The following is a 20,089-nucleotide window of genomic DNA, read 5'->3' as shown; positions in this document are numbered from 1 at the left end:
AGCCGAGGCGTGGACTGTGGCACTCAGGCCTGCGCTGGGGTCCCTGGGGACGCACCGTCGTGACAGTGCCAGCCAGGTGCACATCAGATACCGGCGAGCCTCCTCCCCAGGGGGTGGGGACTCTCGTGCTGCAGCCAGCAGGGGAGAGGGGCATCCAGAAAGCGGGGTGGCACCGATCGGAGGGCCCGGGGAGGGGTGCCACGCCTGGGGTGAAGCAGGAGGGGCCCCCGGCGAGGCCCCAGGTGGGAACCTCCCGCGGCCGGCTGGGACGTGGGCACGGGGCAGCCAGAGTCCGCCGCTCAGGAGAGCGACACACCGTGTCTGAGTCCCAAGGCTGGCAGCTGGGGCGGGGCCAGGAGCAGGGACGCGGGGGCCACTGCGGGGCCCCCGGCTGAGCCAGGACGGAGGCCTCCGGGTGCAGGGCGGGTCACCAGTGCCGTCACTGCGGGTGCAGCTAGGACGGCAGGGAGGGGGCGCGCTGGCCGGGTCTCGGCGCGGCCGGGCCGGCAGCGCACAGGAAGTGGCCTTGGTCACAGAAAGGTGAGGTGTACGGGGGAGAACGTTCACTGTGTCCCGTAGACAGAGATCCAGGACCCGCGCGCGGATGAGACAGTGGTGCTCTGGGCACCGAAGACGCCCACTGTCCCAGGCCTGCTTCCCGCCCCGCAGGGAGAGGGGAGGGGGCAGCCAGCCAGGGAGAACGTGGAAGGAAAGCATCCCGTGGGGGGGACATAGGGGCTTCGCTGTGGACTGTCCACGGCCTGTGAGCCACGGAGATCGGCCCCTCCCAGGGAGGGAGGCTTCAGAGCAGGTCGGGACCCCTTGGACAGAAGACGCTGATGCAAACCTGTCTGTCTCGGTCCCCGGGGACGGGCCCCCGGGCGCCATGCCCCTGCTGCTGCTGCGTGGCTTACCGTGGAGATGCCCGTTCGCCGGTTCACTTTGGGCTTTTCCCGTGGCGACGCCCCCTTGGGTTTAGTCCTACAGCCTCAGCCCCCAAAGTCCGAAGGGCAACCTTTTTATGCAAATGACCCTTAAAATACTGTTTTCCTTAATGGTCTCCAGGAGTCATTGAGACTCCCGTAGACGCCGCGTCCGAAGCCAGGGGTGTCAGCCTGTGCGTCAGACGTCACCGGTGGTGACCGTGCGGCTGCACCATCACCTGCAGGGGTGCACGGGGGTGGGCGCTTTCCCTGGCGCCTTGCGAGACACAGAAGACTGACGTTTTCGCAGCCTGCGCGGACGGGCTGAATGGACACACGCACGTGTAGCCTTCTCGTGCCCACAGTTACGTTTTCTCTTCCTCCAGCAAACCTGCAGGCGGGCAGGGGCNGAACGGGGCCCCTCGCCTGCCGGCCTCACCGCCTCGCTGCTTGTGTCTTGCAGGTGGTCTTCAGCACGTACTGCAGCCCCAGCGACATCATGGACCTGTTCTGCATCGCCACCGGCCTGCCCCGGTGAGTGGCCCCGACGCCCGCGCCACCGGGGCCCCCGAGGGGGAGGGGCCCGGGAAGGGANCCCGTGAGTGGGACCCCGCGGGCCTGGGCCGCGGCCTGTGCACACGGAGGAGACCGCTGGGCCGACTTGGGCAGAAACTGCCGCCTTAAGAGGGTTTTTTTCTTCCTTTTATTTATTTTCTTTTGAAGAAAGGACACAGGGGGGCCGTTGTGTTTTGGCTCTGGTCCCCCAGCCCCGAACGCAGGCGAGATTTTCCATCTCGGGGTGGGGTGGGGTGGCCTCAGGGCACCGTGCGGGAAGACAGGGTTCAGAGGGTAGTCGAAAAGGCCCGCGAACCCCTTCTAGAATCATCAGAATTCCAGAAAAGCTATTTCCCCAGGTCAGCAGGCTGTTCGAGTGCAGTCTCTCTCCTAACTTTTTTTTTTAATATTTGTGTATATTTTGGGAGAGCCCAAGCAGGGGAAGGGCAGAGAGAGGGGGACAGAGGATCTGAGGAGGCTCCGCTCTGACAGGCTGTCAGCACAGAGCCCAGTGCAGGGCTCGAACTCATGAACTGTGAGGTCACGAGCTGAGCCAAAGTCAGATGCGCAACCGGCTGAGCCCCCTGGGTGCCCTCTGTCCTAACTCTCTGATTGTAAAGAGTGGTCAGGAGTGGCCGTGGCGTGGCGTCCCCCTCCAGAGCTGTGGCCCAGGCCGAGGCCCGGGACGGGACGACCGAGCATCTCGCAGGCAGGGGAGGAAGTTACGTGCCTGGACAGCGAATGGAGGTTTGTAGCTGCAAAACTGGCCCGCGGTCCAGGCCTCTTCCACGGAGCGTCGTGCTGAGTGCTGCATACGTGTAGTTGTTGACAACCCGGGATTTGGGAATCACTCCCCCAACCCCGTGCATGCCATGGAAGGGCAGAGAAGCTTAAATGACATGGTCAAAGGGGGCGCCTGGGTGGCTGAGTCGGTTGAGCGTCGGACTTCGGCTCAGGTCACGATCTCGAGGTTTGTGAGTTCAGGCTCCACATCGGGCTCTGTGCTGACAGCTCAGAGCCTAGAGCTGCTTCGGATTCTGCGTCTCCCTCTCCCTCCGCCCCTCCCCCACTCATGCTCTGTTACTCTCTCAAAAATAAAGATTAAAAAAATTTTTTTACAAACAACATGGTCAAGGCCACAAGGCTTAGGAGAGGCCCTGGGGCAAGAGGTTGGGGGAGGATTCAGCCTACCCACTCGAAACCCCTTCATAGAGAGCGTGCCCCTGCTTACACTGTTCCCACAGGGAGTGCGGTCGGGGGGCAAACCCAGCTCGCCGTTGGCCGACATAAACGTCCCTCACTGGCTCACTGCCGTCCCCTTCGTCTCCCAACTCCGTAACTTAGACTTCATCTGATTCCCATTTTAAGTTACTTAAAAATGGGGGCGCCTAGGTGGCTCAGTCGGTTCAGCGGCTGACTCTTGATTTTGGCTCAGGTCACGATCCCACAGTTTGTGCGTTCAAGCCCCGCGTTGGGCTCTGCGCTGACAGTTCGGAGCCTGCTTGGGGTTCTCTCTGTCCCCTCTCTGTCTCTCTCTCTCTCTCAAAATAAATCAAAATACACTTTAACAAAAATTATTTGCAATTACTTAAAAATGGACAAGGTAAACCCCACTTGGAACCCCGGGTGGCTGCGTGTGTGTCTGGGAGCCGGGCCGGCACCGGCACCCCGTTGTTGTCCTTTGGGCTTGGGGACGCTGATGCGATGTGTCTTCCAGGAACACGACCATCTCCCTGCTGACCGCGGACGACGCCATGGTGTCCATCGACCCCACCATGCCTGCCAATTCAGAACGGTAAGTGTAGCCGGCCGGCCTCAGCTGCTCGGGGTTCTTGGGGCCTCTCTCCACACACGGGAGGGGCTGCACGCCTGTCCTTGCAATTTGCTGCTGTAGGAAAATCCGAATTTAAGCCAAAGGCGGGGTAGGGATGAGAGGGGCCGAGGGAGGCTTGTTCCTTTGCAGCCCAGTCCCTTCCCAAGATAATTACATTCAGCAGTGCTCAGGAGGACTCGCTGTCTACAAGAGTCCTCTGAGGAGCCGTGGATGGGGAAACTGAGGCACGGAAGGCCAGTGAGGAGCAGTGAAGCCAGGCCCTGGGGCCTCCGCTGCGTGTCTGCAGCTGGGCAAGGCCGGCGAGCAGGGCCCACTGGGGACGCCCCTCAAGCCCCCCGTCTGCTGCTCCTGCTCCTCACTGAACGTCTGCTCTGAGGGACATTTGTCACTTGGCCATTGGGGCGTCCCCCCGATGACTGAGCCCTGTCGGCCATTCCACACCTGGAGGAGAGAGCCTGCCCCAGGCAGACCCCGCGCATGCCCCAGCAGCTGGAGGGCCCACAGGTGCTTAGTGATGGGGTGCTCCGAGACCCCCACTGGAGGCCCCCAGAGGGACCCCCGCCCCAGGTGTGTGCACACCGGAGCACCCAGAGGTGGGTGCCTACTCTCATCCTGGGCCAGAAGCCAGCCCATCAGCCATCCATCCACCCCTGGCAGGGTGTCAGGTACCCCGGGCCGGGCACAGACCCTCCCCGGCCCAGCTAAGCCTGCAGCCAAGAAGCCGCACCAACCCCGTGGGAGGCACAAAGCCCTCGACGGTCTGGCAGCCNCGCACCCAGATGCCTCCGCCAGGCCTCCTCTCCAGCCGTGCCCGTCGGTCTCCCCAAATTCTGTCCGTCGGGAGCTTCTGCCCCCCACCCTCGGGCTCCGAGCGCCAGCCGGCGGCTTCTCGGAAGGAGCAGCACTAACCGGCTCCCCAAAGACTCCAGTGCAAGTCGTTGAAATCACGGCACACACTCGGCCTGACCAGATGGCGCTTTGGGAGCGGAGTCTCGAGCAGCCCGTCACCACTGACATCCGCGAGACCAAACTGGCCTTGTCGGGGGGGACGTCGTCCTCAAGCCGGTGCTCCGTCAGCACCCAGCACAAGCTGGTCTCTGAGTGAAACGGCCTTTCTCCTCAACAGCAATTTGTCCAGTTTGTTTGTATCCTGTGGCTTCCTAGTGTCTGCTTCGTGCTTTATTCTGTGCCAGCAGCTCTCACTCGGGGAGGCTTTGTTCCCCTGGGGACACCGGGTGGTGTCTGGAGACACTGGCTGTCACAGCTGGGCCAGTGGGCGGAGAGCATCCCACTGTGCGCAGGATGGCCCTACTATGTGCAGGATGGTCCTGCTGGGTGCCGGGTGGTCCTACTATGCACATGACAGCCCTACTGTGTGCACGGTGGACCTACCATACACAGGACGGCTGTACTCTCTGCGGGATGGCCCTACTGTGTGCAAGATGGTCCTACTATGCACAGGACAGCCCTCACGCAGAGACTCCCTGCCCAAAGTGCCAGAGGAGCTGAGCTTGAGAAGCCCAGGTTTCTGTGCTCTCTGGCATGTTCCAGAGCTACCTGTTGTCTGCTCACAGGTCACCAGCCTTCCACCCAGCTGCACGGGAGGCTTCCTGTCTTCCCTCCCCTCCCTGCCCGCCCCTCAGGTCCTCACTGTCTGTGTCTGGGCTGGAGAACCCAGAATTTGCTGTTCTCTCAGCCCCCCGGTGGTGGTGGCAAATCTGGGCGGGTGCCCCTTTCCAGGTCACGTCCCACCGGCCCCCAGCAAGCTGTCAGGTGATTCCAAAACGCAGCCCTGGGGGAGAACCACGAATACGAAGTGTGCAAACTGTAAGAAACTGTCCTTGACCCCAGGTTGGTGCTCACCAGAAGCCGTGTCCACCAGACACAGGGCTTTTCTCTCTTGGAAAGTGCTGGAATCTTCTTTCTTCCTGGCAAACGGTGGCCAAGTAGGCCGTGCCCGTGGTCAGGCTGTCTCCCGAGCGTCTTCCACTACTGAAGACGTTTGCAGCACTCGCCGGCCCTGTCCCCTCATGTCTTCCCGGCCGCAGACTCGGGAGCCATCTCGTGGGCAGGGGCTGCCGCTGGCGGCGCCCACCCCGCTTGGGTCTCCCCGTCCCCGTTCCCGCTCCTGTGATTGTCGGCTTTCCAGGGTCTCCCCTCCAGACCCTGAGGGCTTGAGACTGGCCAGCTGGCTACTCACCAGACGTGGGGCCCCAGCGGCCTTCAGGCCTGTGCTTCTGGGCTCGTTCCAAACCAAATAGCATAACCTTCTGATTCTTCCTTCAAAATACGCCTCCCCTTAACGCCTTCTTAGATGGTCTCGCCAGCCTTTGCTGTGGGCCGTCCTGCCTCTCACCTGCGCTTCGCGGTGCACGGGTGCCTGGTCTGTGTCCCCAGGTGCCCCTCAGCCGAGCCCCATGCACCTGCCCGGAGGCTCGGCCTCAAACGCATCTTCGTCCCAGCGCTCCTGGGCACGGCCTGCTAGTTGGCCACAGGACATTGTCCAGACCCCTCCATCGGGAGCATCGGGCCCCAATCCAGCTGGAACACGTCCCCAAGCCCGCCGACCTGCAGTCCCCACGCCAGCCCCTTCCATAACAGCTGGGCTCCCCACCTCCGTGCACCGTCTGAATCCCGGTCCTTGTCGGCCACCCCGTGGCCCGGAGTCCGTGGGGGACTCCCTGACCCTTCCCAGGCCCCATGGCTATTCTGTCGCATCAGGGAGTGTTCAGACCGGACTTTAGTAACCCGGAACGCACTGACAACAGGCCGAATTGCTTTCCGCTCTTTGGGAGCCGGTAGGAAACAGAACCGATCGCTGAGCAAGCCTGAGTCCTAATGACCAACACGTGGGAACAGACACAGCCCGCTTTGTGCAGCTGCCGCTGGCAGGACCCTGAGCCGTCTGGGCCGAGGGCTCCTTCTTGGACGGAGGAGCATTCTGGATCCCGTGGCGTCCAAACGACAAGGTGTTGCTTCCTGAAGGTTCTACCCCTTCCATTTCTGCCCCCCACTGCTTCAGACCCCCCTCTGAAGAGAGAGACAGACGCTTCAACCGCGCGAGGAAACGTCAGTGGGGCTCAGCCAGGTGCTGAGGCTGACGCCTCCCGGGAGAGCCCAGGGGGGTGACAGGCCGCCCTGCTCATCGCACTGAGGCCGTGAGGACTGATGCTCGCTGAGCGCCCTCCCGCCCCAGGCCCCGCCCCGGCCCCCTCAGGCCCACCCTCCACACGTAGGGCCACGCTTCAAACCCACGTGGATTCTCACTAACGTGTTACCTGAACGGCCTGAACCCAGACACCATCGTGACAAAGTCTCTGTAGCAAAATGAACCCCAGGTTCCGAAAAACCAACTTCCAGAAGACCTGCTGAAGCAGGGGCTGTTCCTAAGTGAAGCAGGGCACTCCCCTGGGGGCCTGAGGACGTGGACTCACTTTTCTGCGCTCCGTGCCGGGAGGCGGAATCCGTCACGGAGTTGTCTGTCCGTCACCCAGGATAACCACGCCACACGGTTTTTGCTTTTAAACGTCATTAGTGTTTTCGGTTGTAAGAGTTTTCCGTGCGGCCGCACCTGCTAGGCCACATGTACGTATCCCAGGCGATACCGTTACCTGTGTGAATCCCTCCAGGTTTTCTGCATTTTCCAGAACTGAGCTCACCGCCTGTTGCTGCACAGCTTGCTCTCTCTGCCTAGCGGGGTGTGTCGGGCCCTCCTTCGGGTCCACACTTGCACACTCACCTTCCTCACTGGCAACCGAATGACCCTCCGCGGCGCGGCTGATACATCCTCAGTCCCCTGTGGCCGTGGCTGGAGAATTTCTAGAGCTTAGCCGTTCCAACGGCGCAGGAATGCCTGTCCCTCCCGTGCATGTCTGAACGTGGAACGTCAGCGCCGTGAGGACAGGAGCATTTTTGTCTAGTTCACTGCCCTGTCACCTGTACCTGATGTGTGAGCGCTCCGGGAACAATTTGTTGAACAAACGACCTGAACACAGGACATGGGACGATGTCCCAACGGGCTAGTAAGGTTTCACCTGACACGTTCCCAGATTCTTGTGCTGAGTCCAACGATTGCGTGTTGGCGCGTTAGCCGGTCCCGCCAGGACCCCTTCCCCAAGGCCATGACCGTCCCTACTCGCCCAGCGATGCTTCCTTGTGCCCTTGCAGCCTGCCTGCTACAAGGTTTTTCAGTTTTGCTGAACCACCGGGTAAAAAACCAAACCAAAACAAAACAAAAACAGCATCTCTCTTGAGGTTCCTCTTTAAAAACCTATTACAAGCTATCGCCTATTCCTGTCCTTTTGAGCTATTTTCTGTTGGCTCAGTCGCCTTTCCCTTCCACCCTTGCTGTAAGTCCTTGTGGGTCAGGAGCTGATCTTCTGTGTCCACCCCCTTGGGGCCTCGTGATTCCTGGGGGTGCCGCCAGCAAGAGGCCGGTGCGTGTTCACCCAGGCGACTGGCGGCTGTCAGGAGCCGGGACCAGGCCAGGGACAGAGCGAGTTCCCCGCGTGAGTCAGGTGCTGGCGTGGCCTTGTGCGGTCCATGGTACCGATCCTAAAATCTGTTTCATTCACCACATACGAACATTATAGAGGAAGCTCACCATTTAAATGATATATTTAAAGTATCTGGCATTCTTCCGAACAAGGAAGCTCAGAACAGCCAAAGAAACTAATTTCAGGAAAAAACAAAAACAAAAAACAAAAACCCTAATCCACTGAATTCTGATTTCTCCCAAGTGCTTATCTCCCGTAGCAGGCGTGCCGGGAACGCTCTGACAGCGTGTCACAGTGAAGTGTCTTCTGTCTTGCAGCACCCCGTACAAAGTGAGACCCGTGGCCATCAAGCAGCTGTCTGGTAAGGCTCTGCTATCATTTTTAAAATTAAGAGAAAAAAAAAAAGGCTCCAGGCTGCCCCTGTGATTGAATATATATTAGGTAAGCATTTGAACGGAAAACCCTATGCTACTGTAGAATGCGAAGCCCTATCTTGTATTCCCCCTCTGACGACCCCTCGGGGGCCTCCCTCCCAGGCTGTCCCCACGGACTTAGCAGACCCTGGGTGACACTCCACCCTCGTCTTCCTGGGCACAGAGCCTCTCCTGCACACTCAGACCAAAGTCTGCATGTCAGACTGCGGGGCATCCGCAGTCCCCAGCCCCCGGGATGCCCGGTGCGGTCAGTGATGTTATGGTGGTAAAATCCCATTTCTTTTTGGATCTTTTCTCTCTCATATGCATGATTCATGCATCATAAAACGTTCCCGTTTAAGTGTGTATTGTGATGAGCTTTGAAAAATTCATACCCCCTTGTAACTGTTCCCCAAATCAAGACACAGAACCTTTACATCACCAGAAAAGGTTCTCTGATGTCCCTTCCCAGTTAACCGCCCCCACCACGACCCCTGGCCTGTTAGCAGCTGACCTGCTTTTGACACTGTAGATTTACTTTTTCGAGAGCTTTGTATAAAAGGGATTATATAGGACGCGTACTCCTTTTTGACTCAGCCTAACGTCTTTGAGACGTGTGTGTGCGGTGGGTGGGCCAGTAGTTCATTCGTTTTTGTTCCTGGGTAATGATTCATGGTAACGGCTGGATGCCAGTGAGATCACCCATCCACACGTCGAAGGACAACGGGTTATTCCCAGTCTGGGGGCTTTTGTGATGAGGCTGCCATGAGCATTCAAGCGGATGGCTTTGTGGGGACATACATTGTCATTCCTCTCGGATCGAACGGGACCGCCAGGTCATAGGGTTAAGTACGTATTTGAAGAACTGCCCATCAGGTTTTCCAAAGTAGGGGCACCATCTTGCCTCCCCACCCACCCTGGGTGAGCATTCCCCGGCCTCCGTGCTCGGAATTGCTGGTCCTTTTTACGTTAATCATTCTAATGGGTGTGGAGTGATATTGCATGTGTTGGAGTTCTGTTTCCCTGGTGACTAATGATGGTGAATGTATTTACTAACCGGTCATAAATCTTGTCTCATGAGCTGTTGTTGTCGACTGCTTTCCCTGTTATTGAACAGTGAGTGGTTCTGATTTACTGGAGATGCACACCCTTAGTCAGACGTGCATCATAAATATTTTCTCCCGGCCTAGAACTTGCTCCTTCATTTTCTCATCCATGCCTTTCAATGAGTAGAAGTGTTCAATTCTGATTAAGCCCAGATTATTGATGTTGCTCTTTTATGGTTTGCGCTTTGGGGACTGTATCTGAGAAACCCTAGTCCATCCCCTCTCTGCGAGGTTTTCTCTTTGCGTTCTTTCTTCTGAAGGTTTTATATTTTTAGCTTGTACCTGTAGGTCTGTCTGTGCTCCTTGCAAGGTGACTTGTGTGTATGGCCTGAGACCTACATCGAGATTTATTTTCCTTTTTAAATATGAAGTTAATTTAATGTTGATTTCTATAAGGTTGATGGCCACAGAATCGAATTTTGAAGGCACGCATCCCGTGCTGGCCGGGATGAGGTGATGACGCACTGCTGTGTCTGCGCCTTGTCTCGTCTTTAAAGTGACAGTGTTGGGGCGCCCGGGTGCTAGGGGGTTCAGTCGGTTACGCGTCTGACTTCGGCTCCAATCATGATTTCACGGTTCATGGGTTCGAGCCCCCAGGTCTGGCTCTGTGCCGACAGCTCGGAGCCTGGAGCTGCTTTGGATTCTGTGTCTCCCTCTCTTTGCCCCTACCCTGCTCGCACTCTGTCTCTGTCTCTCTCTCAAAAATAAACATTAAAAATTTTCAAGACTTAAAAATAAAAAAGAAATAATAAATTGCATTATGCTGCTTCGCAAGGGTGTGGGTCTCAGAGCCATGTGCTCACGTCTCCCGGACCCTGTGCTGGTGTCTTGCATTTTACTGCGTCCTTCATGCATTGTAAGCCCCCAAATCCACTGGGACTCATTTTCGGCTTTCAGCAGTTATAGTTCTTCATATGAATCCACATTTTCATTTTTTTGCTGTGCTGTTGGTCATCTGGATTTTGTTTTCTCCCACTAAAGAGTGTGAGCTCTGTCCCGGCAGGCGGTTAAGTGACTCACAACCCAGTTTGATGCCTGTGAGAGCAGTCTTCCGGCTTCGCTAGCACGGCTTAGTGGACCGGGATCCGGGGGTGGCTGGGCCCTGCTGCTAAGGTGTGACGCCTCCGGGGTGTCCCTCGAACTCCTGGAGGTGAGGTTGGGGGGTGTCAGGGGCTCAGCACGCAGGGCCTTAAAGGCTCACCAGGAAGCTGTAATTCCCGCAGGTGGAGCAGAGCATGGAGGCAGTGGGGGTGGTGAGGAGTGGTCGGTGTCGTCGGGGCTCCTGGGTGTCAGTACTCCCCTCCTGTTCACGGCAGAGCCACCTCCCCGCGAGGCGATGAGCCACGGTTTAAGTATTTCATCAGCTGACGGCCTCGGGGTGGTTTCCACCAAAGCCTTTTGGCTGTGATGCTGCAGGGACGTGGGTGTGCATGCTCTCATGTGATGCACGTTGAGATGAAGTATTCTCACATATATTGGGTCAAACGCCATCAGCATCCTGCCACCCCAGCCCCCGGCCTCCCCGCAGACCTCCTGTGTGCAGGGCCAACGGGAAGCGGGGAGGGCTCGCCGCCCCAGGGGCCGTCCCCCCACTGGGAGAGGGGGCCAAGGGTCAGAAGTGCCTCGGCGCCCTTGCCGGTGCCGGACCATCCTCTGAGACCGCCGTCACAGTTGCCCAGGGGTTCCCGGCGATAGCCAGGCGCTCACTCACCCTCCTCGGGCTCTCCTCCCCACCCACCCCCGCCGCCTCAGTCCTGCACGCTTCCTGGGGGTCCCTGCTGCACCCAGCACCCCCCACCCCCGTCTGTGGGTCGGCTTCCAGGCATCGACCTGAGCACTGTCCTCCGTCCCTTGTCAGTCGGGTGAAATGGCCTCGGACGGCTTCCGACCACACTGCGCCTCAGTCTCCCTGCAGAACAGGAATTGGAAAACACACCCCAGTGGGGTTCTTGCGAGGACCGATGGCGGAATTCATGCACGGTGCTTAGCCCGGCGCCTGGCACTCGGCCGGTGTTGTCGGTAATGACCGAGGGCTGCGGTCACGCCTCCCTGGCACTGCTGACATTTCCTAGGACAGGAACCGCCCGAAGGTCGAAAACCGCGCACGCCGCTGGCTGCTGTCACTTGCGAGTCTCGTGCGTGCTTGAGGCCTGGGCACAAGTGCGTTGCTCGTGGGACAGTGATGTTCTCCATAGTGTTTCCGTTCTTAGCACAGCTTCCCTCCGAAGAGCGTCCGGTCTCAGCCTCGGTCACCCTGCCGTGCGCCCCTCCCGAGACGGAAAGGACGCCGCGTGGCAGTGAAGACCAGCCCTGCTCCACTCCCACTGTCTTATCCTTACGGAATTGCACCACCCGGTCCCAGCGACAAAGGCAGTGGCACCTAGCGCTTTGCTGCCAGACATGTGGGTGTCACACAGTCATTCGGGGCCTTGGGGATCTGAGTCCCGCCCCCAGAATTTGGTGACATGGAAATGGCAGTGTCCGAGCATTAGCTCAAGGACCTCGGGGAGGGCGCCTCTAGGACGGCTGTCTGCCTCTGGGCACGTGTGAGGACCTGGCAGAGCCACGTACGCCCGCGTCCCACGAGGCTGAGATGCGCACACCCAAAGGGCACAGTTTGATGAGCTCGATGACAGCACACACGTGTGTCACCACCGCCCCACTGAGATGAAGGACGGTCTGTCACCCTGAAAAGTCCCCCGCGCCTCCTTTGGAGTCAGTGCCCACTTACCATAAGAAACCACTGCTCCGACTTCCATCAGCACAGACCACTGGGTCCTGTTCCAGAGTTTCGCGGGAGCACAGTCATTCCGTAGATGCCGTTCCGTGTCGGGACTCTGTGAGCATCATGTTTCTAAGACGCATGTGTGTCGCTCAGTAACCTGTGTGTTGTAGAGTAGTGTTCCTCCGTGAATTTCCCGCCGCTGGATCACTGCTTCTGCGGCTGAGGGATGTTGGGTAATTCGTTGTAAAAATCGTACAAATTGTGGGCATCTCTGTCCGTTGTCTTGGGCAATAACCCATGAGCGATGTCACTGGAACGTACGGTAAACAGATGCTTGACGGTATGAGAAACGGTTTTCCCCAGTGGCTGTGCCTTGTTACACCCCACCAGCCGTGTGTGAGCCAGGTGCCGCACGTACGACCCAACACGACATCTCAGCTTTTAACTTTTTAGACGGCAGAGAGGTATAAAATCATATGTCATCACGGTCTTTTATAAAATTTTTTAATGTTTATTTATTTTTGAAAGAGAGAGAGAGCCAGGAAAGGGTAGAGAGAAAAGGACACAGAATCCAAAACGGGCTCCAGGCTCTGAGCTGTCAGCACAGAGCCCAACATGGGCCTCGAACCATGAACCTCGAGATCATGGCCTGAGCCGGAATCAGATGCTTAACCGACTGAGCCACCCAGGTGCCCCTCATCATGGTCTTAGTTCACATTTCTCAGATGACTTAATGATTATTGAGCGTGTTATTACATGCCTATTGGCTGTTTGAATATCTTAACTTTGTGAAGTGTCTGTTCTCTGTGTTTTGCTCATTTTGTAAACAGGCTTGTGTTTTGTTGTTTGTTTGTTTTTTTATTACTGTTTTGTAGGAAACTCTATATTCTGGATATAATTCATTTGTCAGATATATGTATGGCAAATATTTTTTCCCACTTCATGACTTGCCTTTTTCATTTTCTTAATGAGGGCATTTGATGAGCAGAAGTTTTTAACCTGATACAGTCTAATTGTTAAGTTACTTGTAAAAACTTGTTAAAGTTTTTCTTGTATGTATTGTATTTTCCGTGTCTTCCCTAAGAAACTTTCTCCTACCCCCAGGTAGAAAAGAGAAGATAAAATTGTAGGAGATTTGAGAATGATAGCTGTTATATTTTAGTCTATGATTCAATTTAAGTTAATTTTGTGTGTGGTGTGAGGTAGGGGTCAACCTTTTTTTTTTCCCTATATGTATATTAAGTCATCATAGCGGTACTTGTTAAAAAGACTTCCCTTTTGCCATTGAGTCACTTAGACACCTTCCTAGAGAATTATTTGTCTCTATGTATGGGCCTGTTTGTAGTCTTTCCATTCTGTTTCATCCATCTGTTATCTATCTTGACACCAATAACACACCGTAGGCTCCATTGCTAGGGCTTAGAACCAGGAAGTCTTCCACATTTGTGTTTCTTTTACAGTTATTTTGGTTACATGGGTCTTTTTCTTTTCCCTGCAGATTTCAGAATTAGGAATCAACATGTCAGTTTCTTTTTTTTTGAATGTTTATTTATTTTTGAGACAGAGAGAGAGAGACACAGAGTGCAAGCGAGAGAGGGTCAGAAAGAGAGGGAGACACAGAATCCAAAACAGGCTCCAGGCCTTAAGCAGGAAGCATAGAGCCCGACGTGGGGCTCGAACTCATGAACAGTGAGATCAGACCTGAGCCGAAGTCGGACACCCAACTGACTGAGCCACCCCAGCGCCCCCATGCCAGTTTTTTTTTTTTAAGCCATCTGTGATTTTGATTTGGATTGCATCCGATATAGAGATTAATTTGGGAAAACTAACATCTTAACAATACTCGGTCTTCTAACCCATGAACATGCTTCGCCCCTCCACTTAGGCCTTCCTTAACTTGTCTCAACAGAGTGTTTTAGCTTTTGAGATAAAAGTCCTGCGTATCTTTTGTTAAACTTATTCCATGACATTTTCTGTTTTCTAGTGTCATTGTCAAGGGGATCTGAATTTCATTACCCATTTGTTTTCTGCTTGTTTATAAAAATACAGCACGTTTTCATAAGTTGACACATATCTTCTGTCATTGCTTAATTCATTTCTTAGTTCGGGTAGTTACTCTCTGCATTCCTAGGATTTTCCATAAAAACAATCATATCTTCTGATACTAAAGACCCTTTTATCTCTCTTTATTTTTTTAATGTTTATTTATTTTTGAGAGAGAGAGAGGAGGACTCTAAGCAGGGGAGGGGCAGAGAGAAGGAGAGACTCCAGGCTCTGAACTGTCAGCACAGAGCCCGACGCAGGGCTTGGACCCACGAACCCTGAGATCATGACCTGAGCCGAAGTCGGGCGCTTAACTGACTGAGCCCCCAGGCGCCCTTCTGTTTTTTTATCTCTTTCACTTGTCTTGCCCTGCTTGAGACTCTGATACAATTCAGTAAAAACGAGAGCAGGCGCCCTTACTTTATCCCAGCCTTAGCAGAAATGCATTCGCTCTCACCACCGAGTGTGACATGAGCCACAGGTGTGTTGTAGATGTCCCTTGCGGGGTGGAATGAGTCTTCTTCCCCTCATTTTCTGTCAAATGTTCTCTGACAAAAATCTTGATAAATTGCATCAGGCATTGTATTTGCATCTGCTGAGATGGGTTGAGGCAAACTTTTTATTCCTGGGCTTCTAATGCTTTTTATCATAAACAGGTATTGGATTGTGTCACATGCTCTTTCTTCATCTACTGGGTGATCATATAGTTTTTCTCCTTTATTCTGTTCAGATAGTGAATTTCGTTGACTGATTTTCAAACACTAAAACAACTTTGCTTTTCCATGATAATTGCCTTTGTATTCCTAGAAAAATACTTAGGAATGAGTGTTTTAAAAGGTATGCAGGATCTCTACCCTGATGTAAGATGTGTTATCTTTTATATAATGTTAAATTTGATTTCCTAATAATATTAAGAATCGTTAAGGATTTTTGTGTTAGTGTTCAATTGGGATATTGGTTTGTAACTTTTTTCTTGTAATGGCTTTGTTATGTTTATATATGGTTATCATGCCCTTATAAAACATGTTGAGAGTGGCGCCTGGGTGACTCAGTCAGTTAAGCGTCCAATTTTGGCTCAGATCATGATCTCATGGTTTATGAGTTCCAGCCCCACGTCGGGCTCTGTGCTGACAGCTTGGAGCCTGGATCCTGTGTCTCCCTCTCTCTCTGCCCCTGCCCCGCTTGCACTCTGTCTCTCTTTTTTTCTCTCTCTCTCTCTCAAAAATAAATAAACATTTAAAAAAAATTGCAGAGGGGAGCACCTGGGGGGCTCACTCAGTTAAGCGTCCGACTTCAGCTCAGGTCATGCTCTCACGGTTCATGGGTTCAGGCCCCATGTCTGGCTCTGTGCTAACAGCTCAGAGCCTGGAGCTGCTTCAGATTCTGTGTCTCCCTCTCTCTCTGTCCCTCCCCAGCTCGTAGTCTATCTCTATGTCTCTGTCTCTGTCTCTCTCAAAATAATAAACATTAAAAATTTTTTTTTTAATTTTTTACATAAAAAACATGTTGAGAGGTTTGCATTGATCTCTCTGTTTTCTATAAGATTGTATGTAATTTTAGTATTAGTTCTTCTGTTCATTTAAATGTAATGCATTTATTGATACGACTGAGGTTAGGTTCACCATGTTGCTATTTGTCTTTTATCGATCTTGGGCTGCATTTCCTGTTCCTCCCCTTCTGCCTTCACTAGGGTTAATTGGAGTAATTTTGGATTGTATTTTATTCCTTGAATTTCCTCTATAGCTATACTTTTTAGCATTAGTTTTCATTGAATTGCTGTAGGTATTACAGGACGCATCCTTGGGTTTGTTGTTTTTTGTTTTTGNTCCCACATACTCCCTCCCCACCCACTCCCCCGGCCCCTCCCACCCCCGACACCCTGCATTAGAGCTAGTACATTACAGTCGAGGAGCCAGTGCTGGCCTGTCATTGTCGGCCAAAGTCCATAGTTTACGTTAGGGTTCGCTCTTGTCATCGTGCGTGCCCCGGTTCTAATGGATGCAGAATGCCGTGTGTCACCATCACAGTGGCCGTCAGAGCAGTGTCTCTGCCTGAAGAATCCTCGTGTTATTACACTTTTTCATTCGTCCCTCCCCCCAGACTCCCGGCAGACTCCCGGCAAGCCACCTCCCTTGCTGTNCTCTCCCCCTCATTCTCTCTCTCTCTCTCTCTCTCTCTCTCTCTCTCTCTCTCAAAAATAAAATAACTTTAAGAATTGCATACTCCTCCAACTGAGCCTGCCAGTCACCCCTAAAGATAATTTTTTTTAAAATTTTTATTTATTTCTAGGAGAGAGAGAGAGACGGTGTGAGCAGGGGAGGGTCAGAGAGAGGGAGACACAGACTCTGAATCAGGCTCCAGGCTCTGAGCTGGCAGTCAGCACAGAGCCCGACACGGGGCTCGAACCCACGAACCGCGAGATCATGACCCAAGCGAAAGTCGGACGCGTAACCGACTAAGCCACCCAGGCGCCCCAAAGATAATTTATGGTCACCTACATATGTGTCATTTCTGGTGCTTTTATTTATCCCCGTAGATTCCAGCTTCTCACTGGTGCCATAGGCCTTCGGCCTGAAGAATTTCTGTTTTCTTTTAGCATCTCTGGCAGTGAAGAACTGCTAGTGACTGATTCTCTTGGCTTTTGTTTATCCAGACATTTTTATTTTGCCTTCATGTTGAAAGATGGTTTCTCAGGGTATAAATTCTGCATTCGTGGTTTGCTTTTGGTTTTGTATTTTGAAAGAAGTTTAAGGAAGTTGGTTCCTTTTCTTTCTGCCTTCATCGTTTCTGATGAGAAATCAGCTTTTACGTGATCATTATTCCCCTGCAAAGAATGTGTCCCTTTTTTCCCCCGTGGCTGCTTTTCAGGTGTTTTACCTTTATATTTGGATTCCAGCAGTTTGATTAGAATGTGCCTGCCTTGGTGTTTTGTTTGTTTATTTGTTTGTCCTACTTGGTATTTATTCAGTATCCATGGTCTGTAAACTCGTGTTGTCTCCAAATTCATGAAATTTTCACTTTTATTTCTTTAAACGTATTTTACACAGCATCCAATCTCACCTTTCCTTCTGCGATTCTAATTTCACATATGTTAGAAGTCTGCTATTATCCCGCAGGTGGTTGGCTCTGTTATTTTTTAAAGTCTTTTCTTTCTCCTCTTCGGGTTGCATAATTTCTGTTCATCTGTCCTCAGTTTTCCTGACTCTTCTGTTTACTCACACTGCTATATTCTTGGGATATGCTTTTAAATTCTACAATCTTAATAGGATTCCTAGTTGGAGATAACTGTCTTGAAATCCTCCATCTGTTTATTATTTACTAGCGTCGTTTTCTTACAGTCCTCCGACATACCTATAATTGCTTCATTAAGTGTTCAGTCTGCTAATGTCAGCACCTGAATCATCTAGGGTTTCTATGGGGTAAATTTTTTTCTTGACTCCATAATACATTTTCCTGTTTCCTCACATGTCTCTTTTTTAGTGTAGATTTACATTATGAATAGTGCATTGCAGAGACTCTGGATTTTGTTATCTTCCTCTGAAGAGTGTTCATTTTTGTTCTAACTGGCAGCTAAATTATTGAGTGATCACTTTGGCTTTTTGGTTTTTTAAGTTGATTTATCTATTTTGAGAGAGAGGGAGAGGGAGAAGCCCGAGGTGTTTGTCAGAGCCCTCTAAGTTAACTGGACTCAGACTCCAAGCTTTGTCTGCCATGTGGTTGGCAGCACTGATATGTCTGCTAAGCTCTATCGCCCGACTAGGCACATAAATGTGCAATTCAGAGATAGATTAGGGAAGGAACAGGAGAGTTCTTACAGAACTGGCCACGCCAACCACAAACTTCCTTCTTTGAGCTTTATCCCTTTCATTTCCACTTTCTCTCTGATGAACCCGGGCTCTGCCCTCTGAACCCTCAACCCCGTGAGCCTGCAGCTTTCCGCATTCTACCACCCCGCACGGTAAGCTAACTCCACAGAAGAACTTAGGAGCCTTCTTCCTTTCTTCTCTAGCAGCACAGCTGCGGGGATGCACCATAGTTTATCCAACTAGTCCCCCATCGGTGGACATTGATGTTGCTTCCCACCTTTGGTTATTACAAGTAGTAAGTTAGCCATTTTCCATTCCTTTCGATACAGCCTCTGCAACTGTGTGCGACGCGTCCAAGTCCACAGATGGAGCGAAACCTTTAGTTGCCAGTCTTTATAATCTTTAATAGATTTTTGCAAAGTCTTGTCCTTTGTACTATAATCAATGAGTTTATTGGCTCAGAGTCTCTCCTGCAGAATTCTTCCAGAAACTGGGGCGCCTGGGTGGCTTAGTCGGTTAAGCGTCCAACTTTTGCTTAGGTCATGATCTCGCGGTTCGTGGGTTCGAGCCCCGCGTCGGGCTCTGTGCTGACTGCCAGCTCAGAGCCTGGAGCCTGTTTCAGTCTGTGACTCCCTCTCTCTCTGACCCTCCCCTGCTCACGCTGTCTCTCTCTCTCTCCTAGAAATAAATAAAAAAAAAAAGAAAAAAAAAGAATTCTTCCAGAAACTAATCCCATTGTGTTGTTTTGATGTGCTCAGGGTATCATCTAGCGAACAGAGTCCCACCAACATGTACCCCCCACTGCTAGTTGCCAAATTCAAATTCCTCCGGAGCCTCCTCACTAGAATGTCGTGCTCACACCCTTCTTCTTCAAAAGCACAGGGAGAGGGTGTTTCTGGGAGAGGAGGAATGTGTGCAGAGTACCTTTTCCCCGTGGGTAGGCGCCCTCCCGCCCCATCTCTGCAGCCCTAAACGGAAGTATGACTGGGGGAAGGGGGGCCACGATGAGTTTGGCCATGTAGAGCCAGGCTTCTCGCTGCATTGCCCGGCCACCTAAGGCACTCAGAGGATTAAATGACCGATGTGTGCAAGCCACTTAGAACAGGGCCCGGACGGTAGTAAGAACTCAGTACGGATCGTTGCGGTTGCTGCAATCTATAAAACAATGAAGGAAAGTTGCACTGCTCCCTGCCCCAGGGGCAGCTCCCCTCACAGGTGAAGCATCTTGCAAAAAAGGAGGAAAGAAGGGGAGAGAGAGAGAAATCGAATCCAGACATCTGGGATCAAATGAAACTCTGCAGAATATGAAGCCCCCTCTCCGAAACCGGAAGGGGAAAAGCTGCACCCTATTCCTGCCCCCGAGGTGCCATGGGTCCTTAACGACCCTGCAGGCAAGATACGTTCCGGAGTCTCACGCGGGGCCATCCGGGTCCTTCTGCCCACCTGCTTTCTGTTACACCTGAAGGCTAATAGGAGGCAAAAGCATGACTCAAGGTCACCACCAGTCGTGGGGAAGCGCCCCTCTGGCCGCTGATAAAATTGAGTGATTGCTCTGTAGGACAGACCCTGGCAAGGGCACCTGTCCCTTTAAGAAGCAAGGTGAGCTCACTGTTAATCATGTATCTTGACCGTGCTCCTGGCTTATAAGGGAAGCAGTCGCGTTCTGCATGGCTCGTTTATGAAGTCCATAAACACTGAATTGCCGACGGCTGTGCCCTGGGCCAGAAGGTCCTCTACCGGCTAGAAGGGCTGGGGGTGGGAAACTGGAGCAGAGGTGAGTTCACCCCTCTGCTTCCCTGCACAGGGGTGGTGGCACCCCGAGAAGGAGGGACGGGGCAGGGGGTGCGCAGGGGCGGACAGGGACTCCCCTCTCTGTCCCCCAAAGCAGAGCCCTGGAAAAGAGGCACAGAAATGTGCACCTTACCTTCAGGGCCTCAGGGGCGTCTCTGGCGCCCGGTAATGTGCGTAATTTTCCCCGGTGCGAAGTGAGATCCCCGTTTGTGAAGGGGTAGCAAGCAGTGTTTGTTTCGTAAGTGCTCCGGAGAATGCCTCCGGTCCGTGTTTCTGGAAGGGTGCTCCGTATCTCACTGAGTCACAGCGACGGCTGGAGCTGCTCCGCAGTGGCGTGTGCGACAGCGGCCCCTCACCCGAGAGGGGTTCTAGCGTGAACACCCAAGCATCCCACACA

General features: G+C 53.2%; 1 protein-coding gene across 2 annotated transcripts in view; it reads left to right on the top strand.

Annotated features, from left to right (window-relative positions):
* Positions 1 to 1,390: 1,390 nt before the first annotated feature.
* Positions 1,391 to 20,089, top strand: part of PDE9A (phosphodiesterase 9A) — a 58,421-nt gene continuing 39,722 nt past the window's right edge. For both annotated transcript variants that reach the window (XM_077755447.1, XM_077755446.1), the window contains exons 1-3: positions 1,391 to 1,457; positions 3,196 to 3,273; positions 8,126 to 8,169. In XM_077755447.1, the coding sequence (XP_077611573.1) occupies positions 1,423 to 1,457; positions 3,196 to 3,273; positions 8,126 to 8,169 (157 nt within the window). In that variant the 5' untranslated portion in view covers positions 1,391 to 1,422. The remainder of the gene's footprint in view (positions 1,458 to 3,195; positions 3,274 to 8,125; positions 8,170 to 20,089) is intronic.

The sequence above is a fragment of the Crocuta crocuta genome, unplaced genomic scaffold (genome assembly GCF_008692635.1).
Source record: "Crocuta crocuta isolate KB4526 unplaced genomic scaffold, BGI_CrCroc_1.0 scaffold675, whole genome shotgun sequence".
In the NCBI taxonomy this organism is placed as follows: Eukaryota; Metazoa; Chordata; class Mammalia; order Carnivora; family Hyaenidae; genus Crocuta; species Crocuta crocuta.
This window is presented reverse-complemented; position numbering and strand designations above follow the sequence as displayed.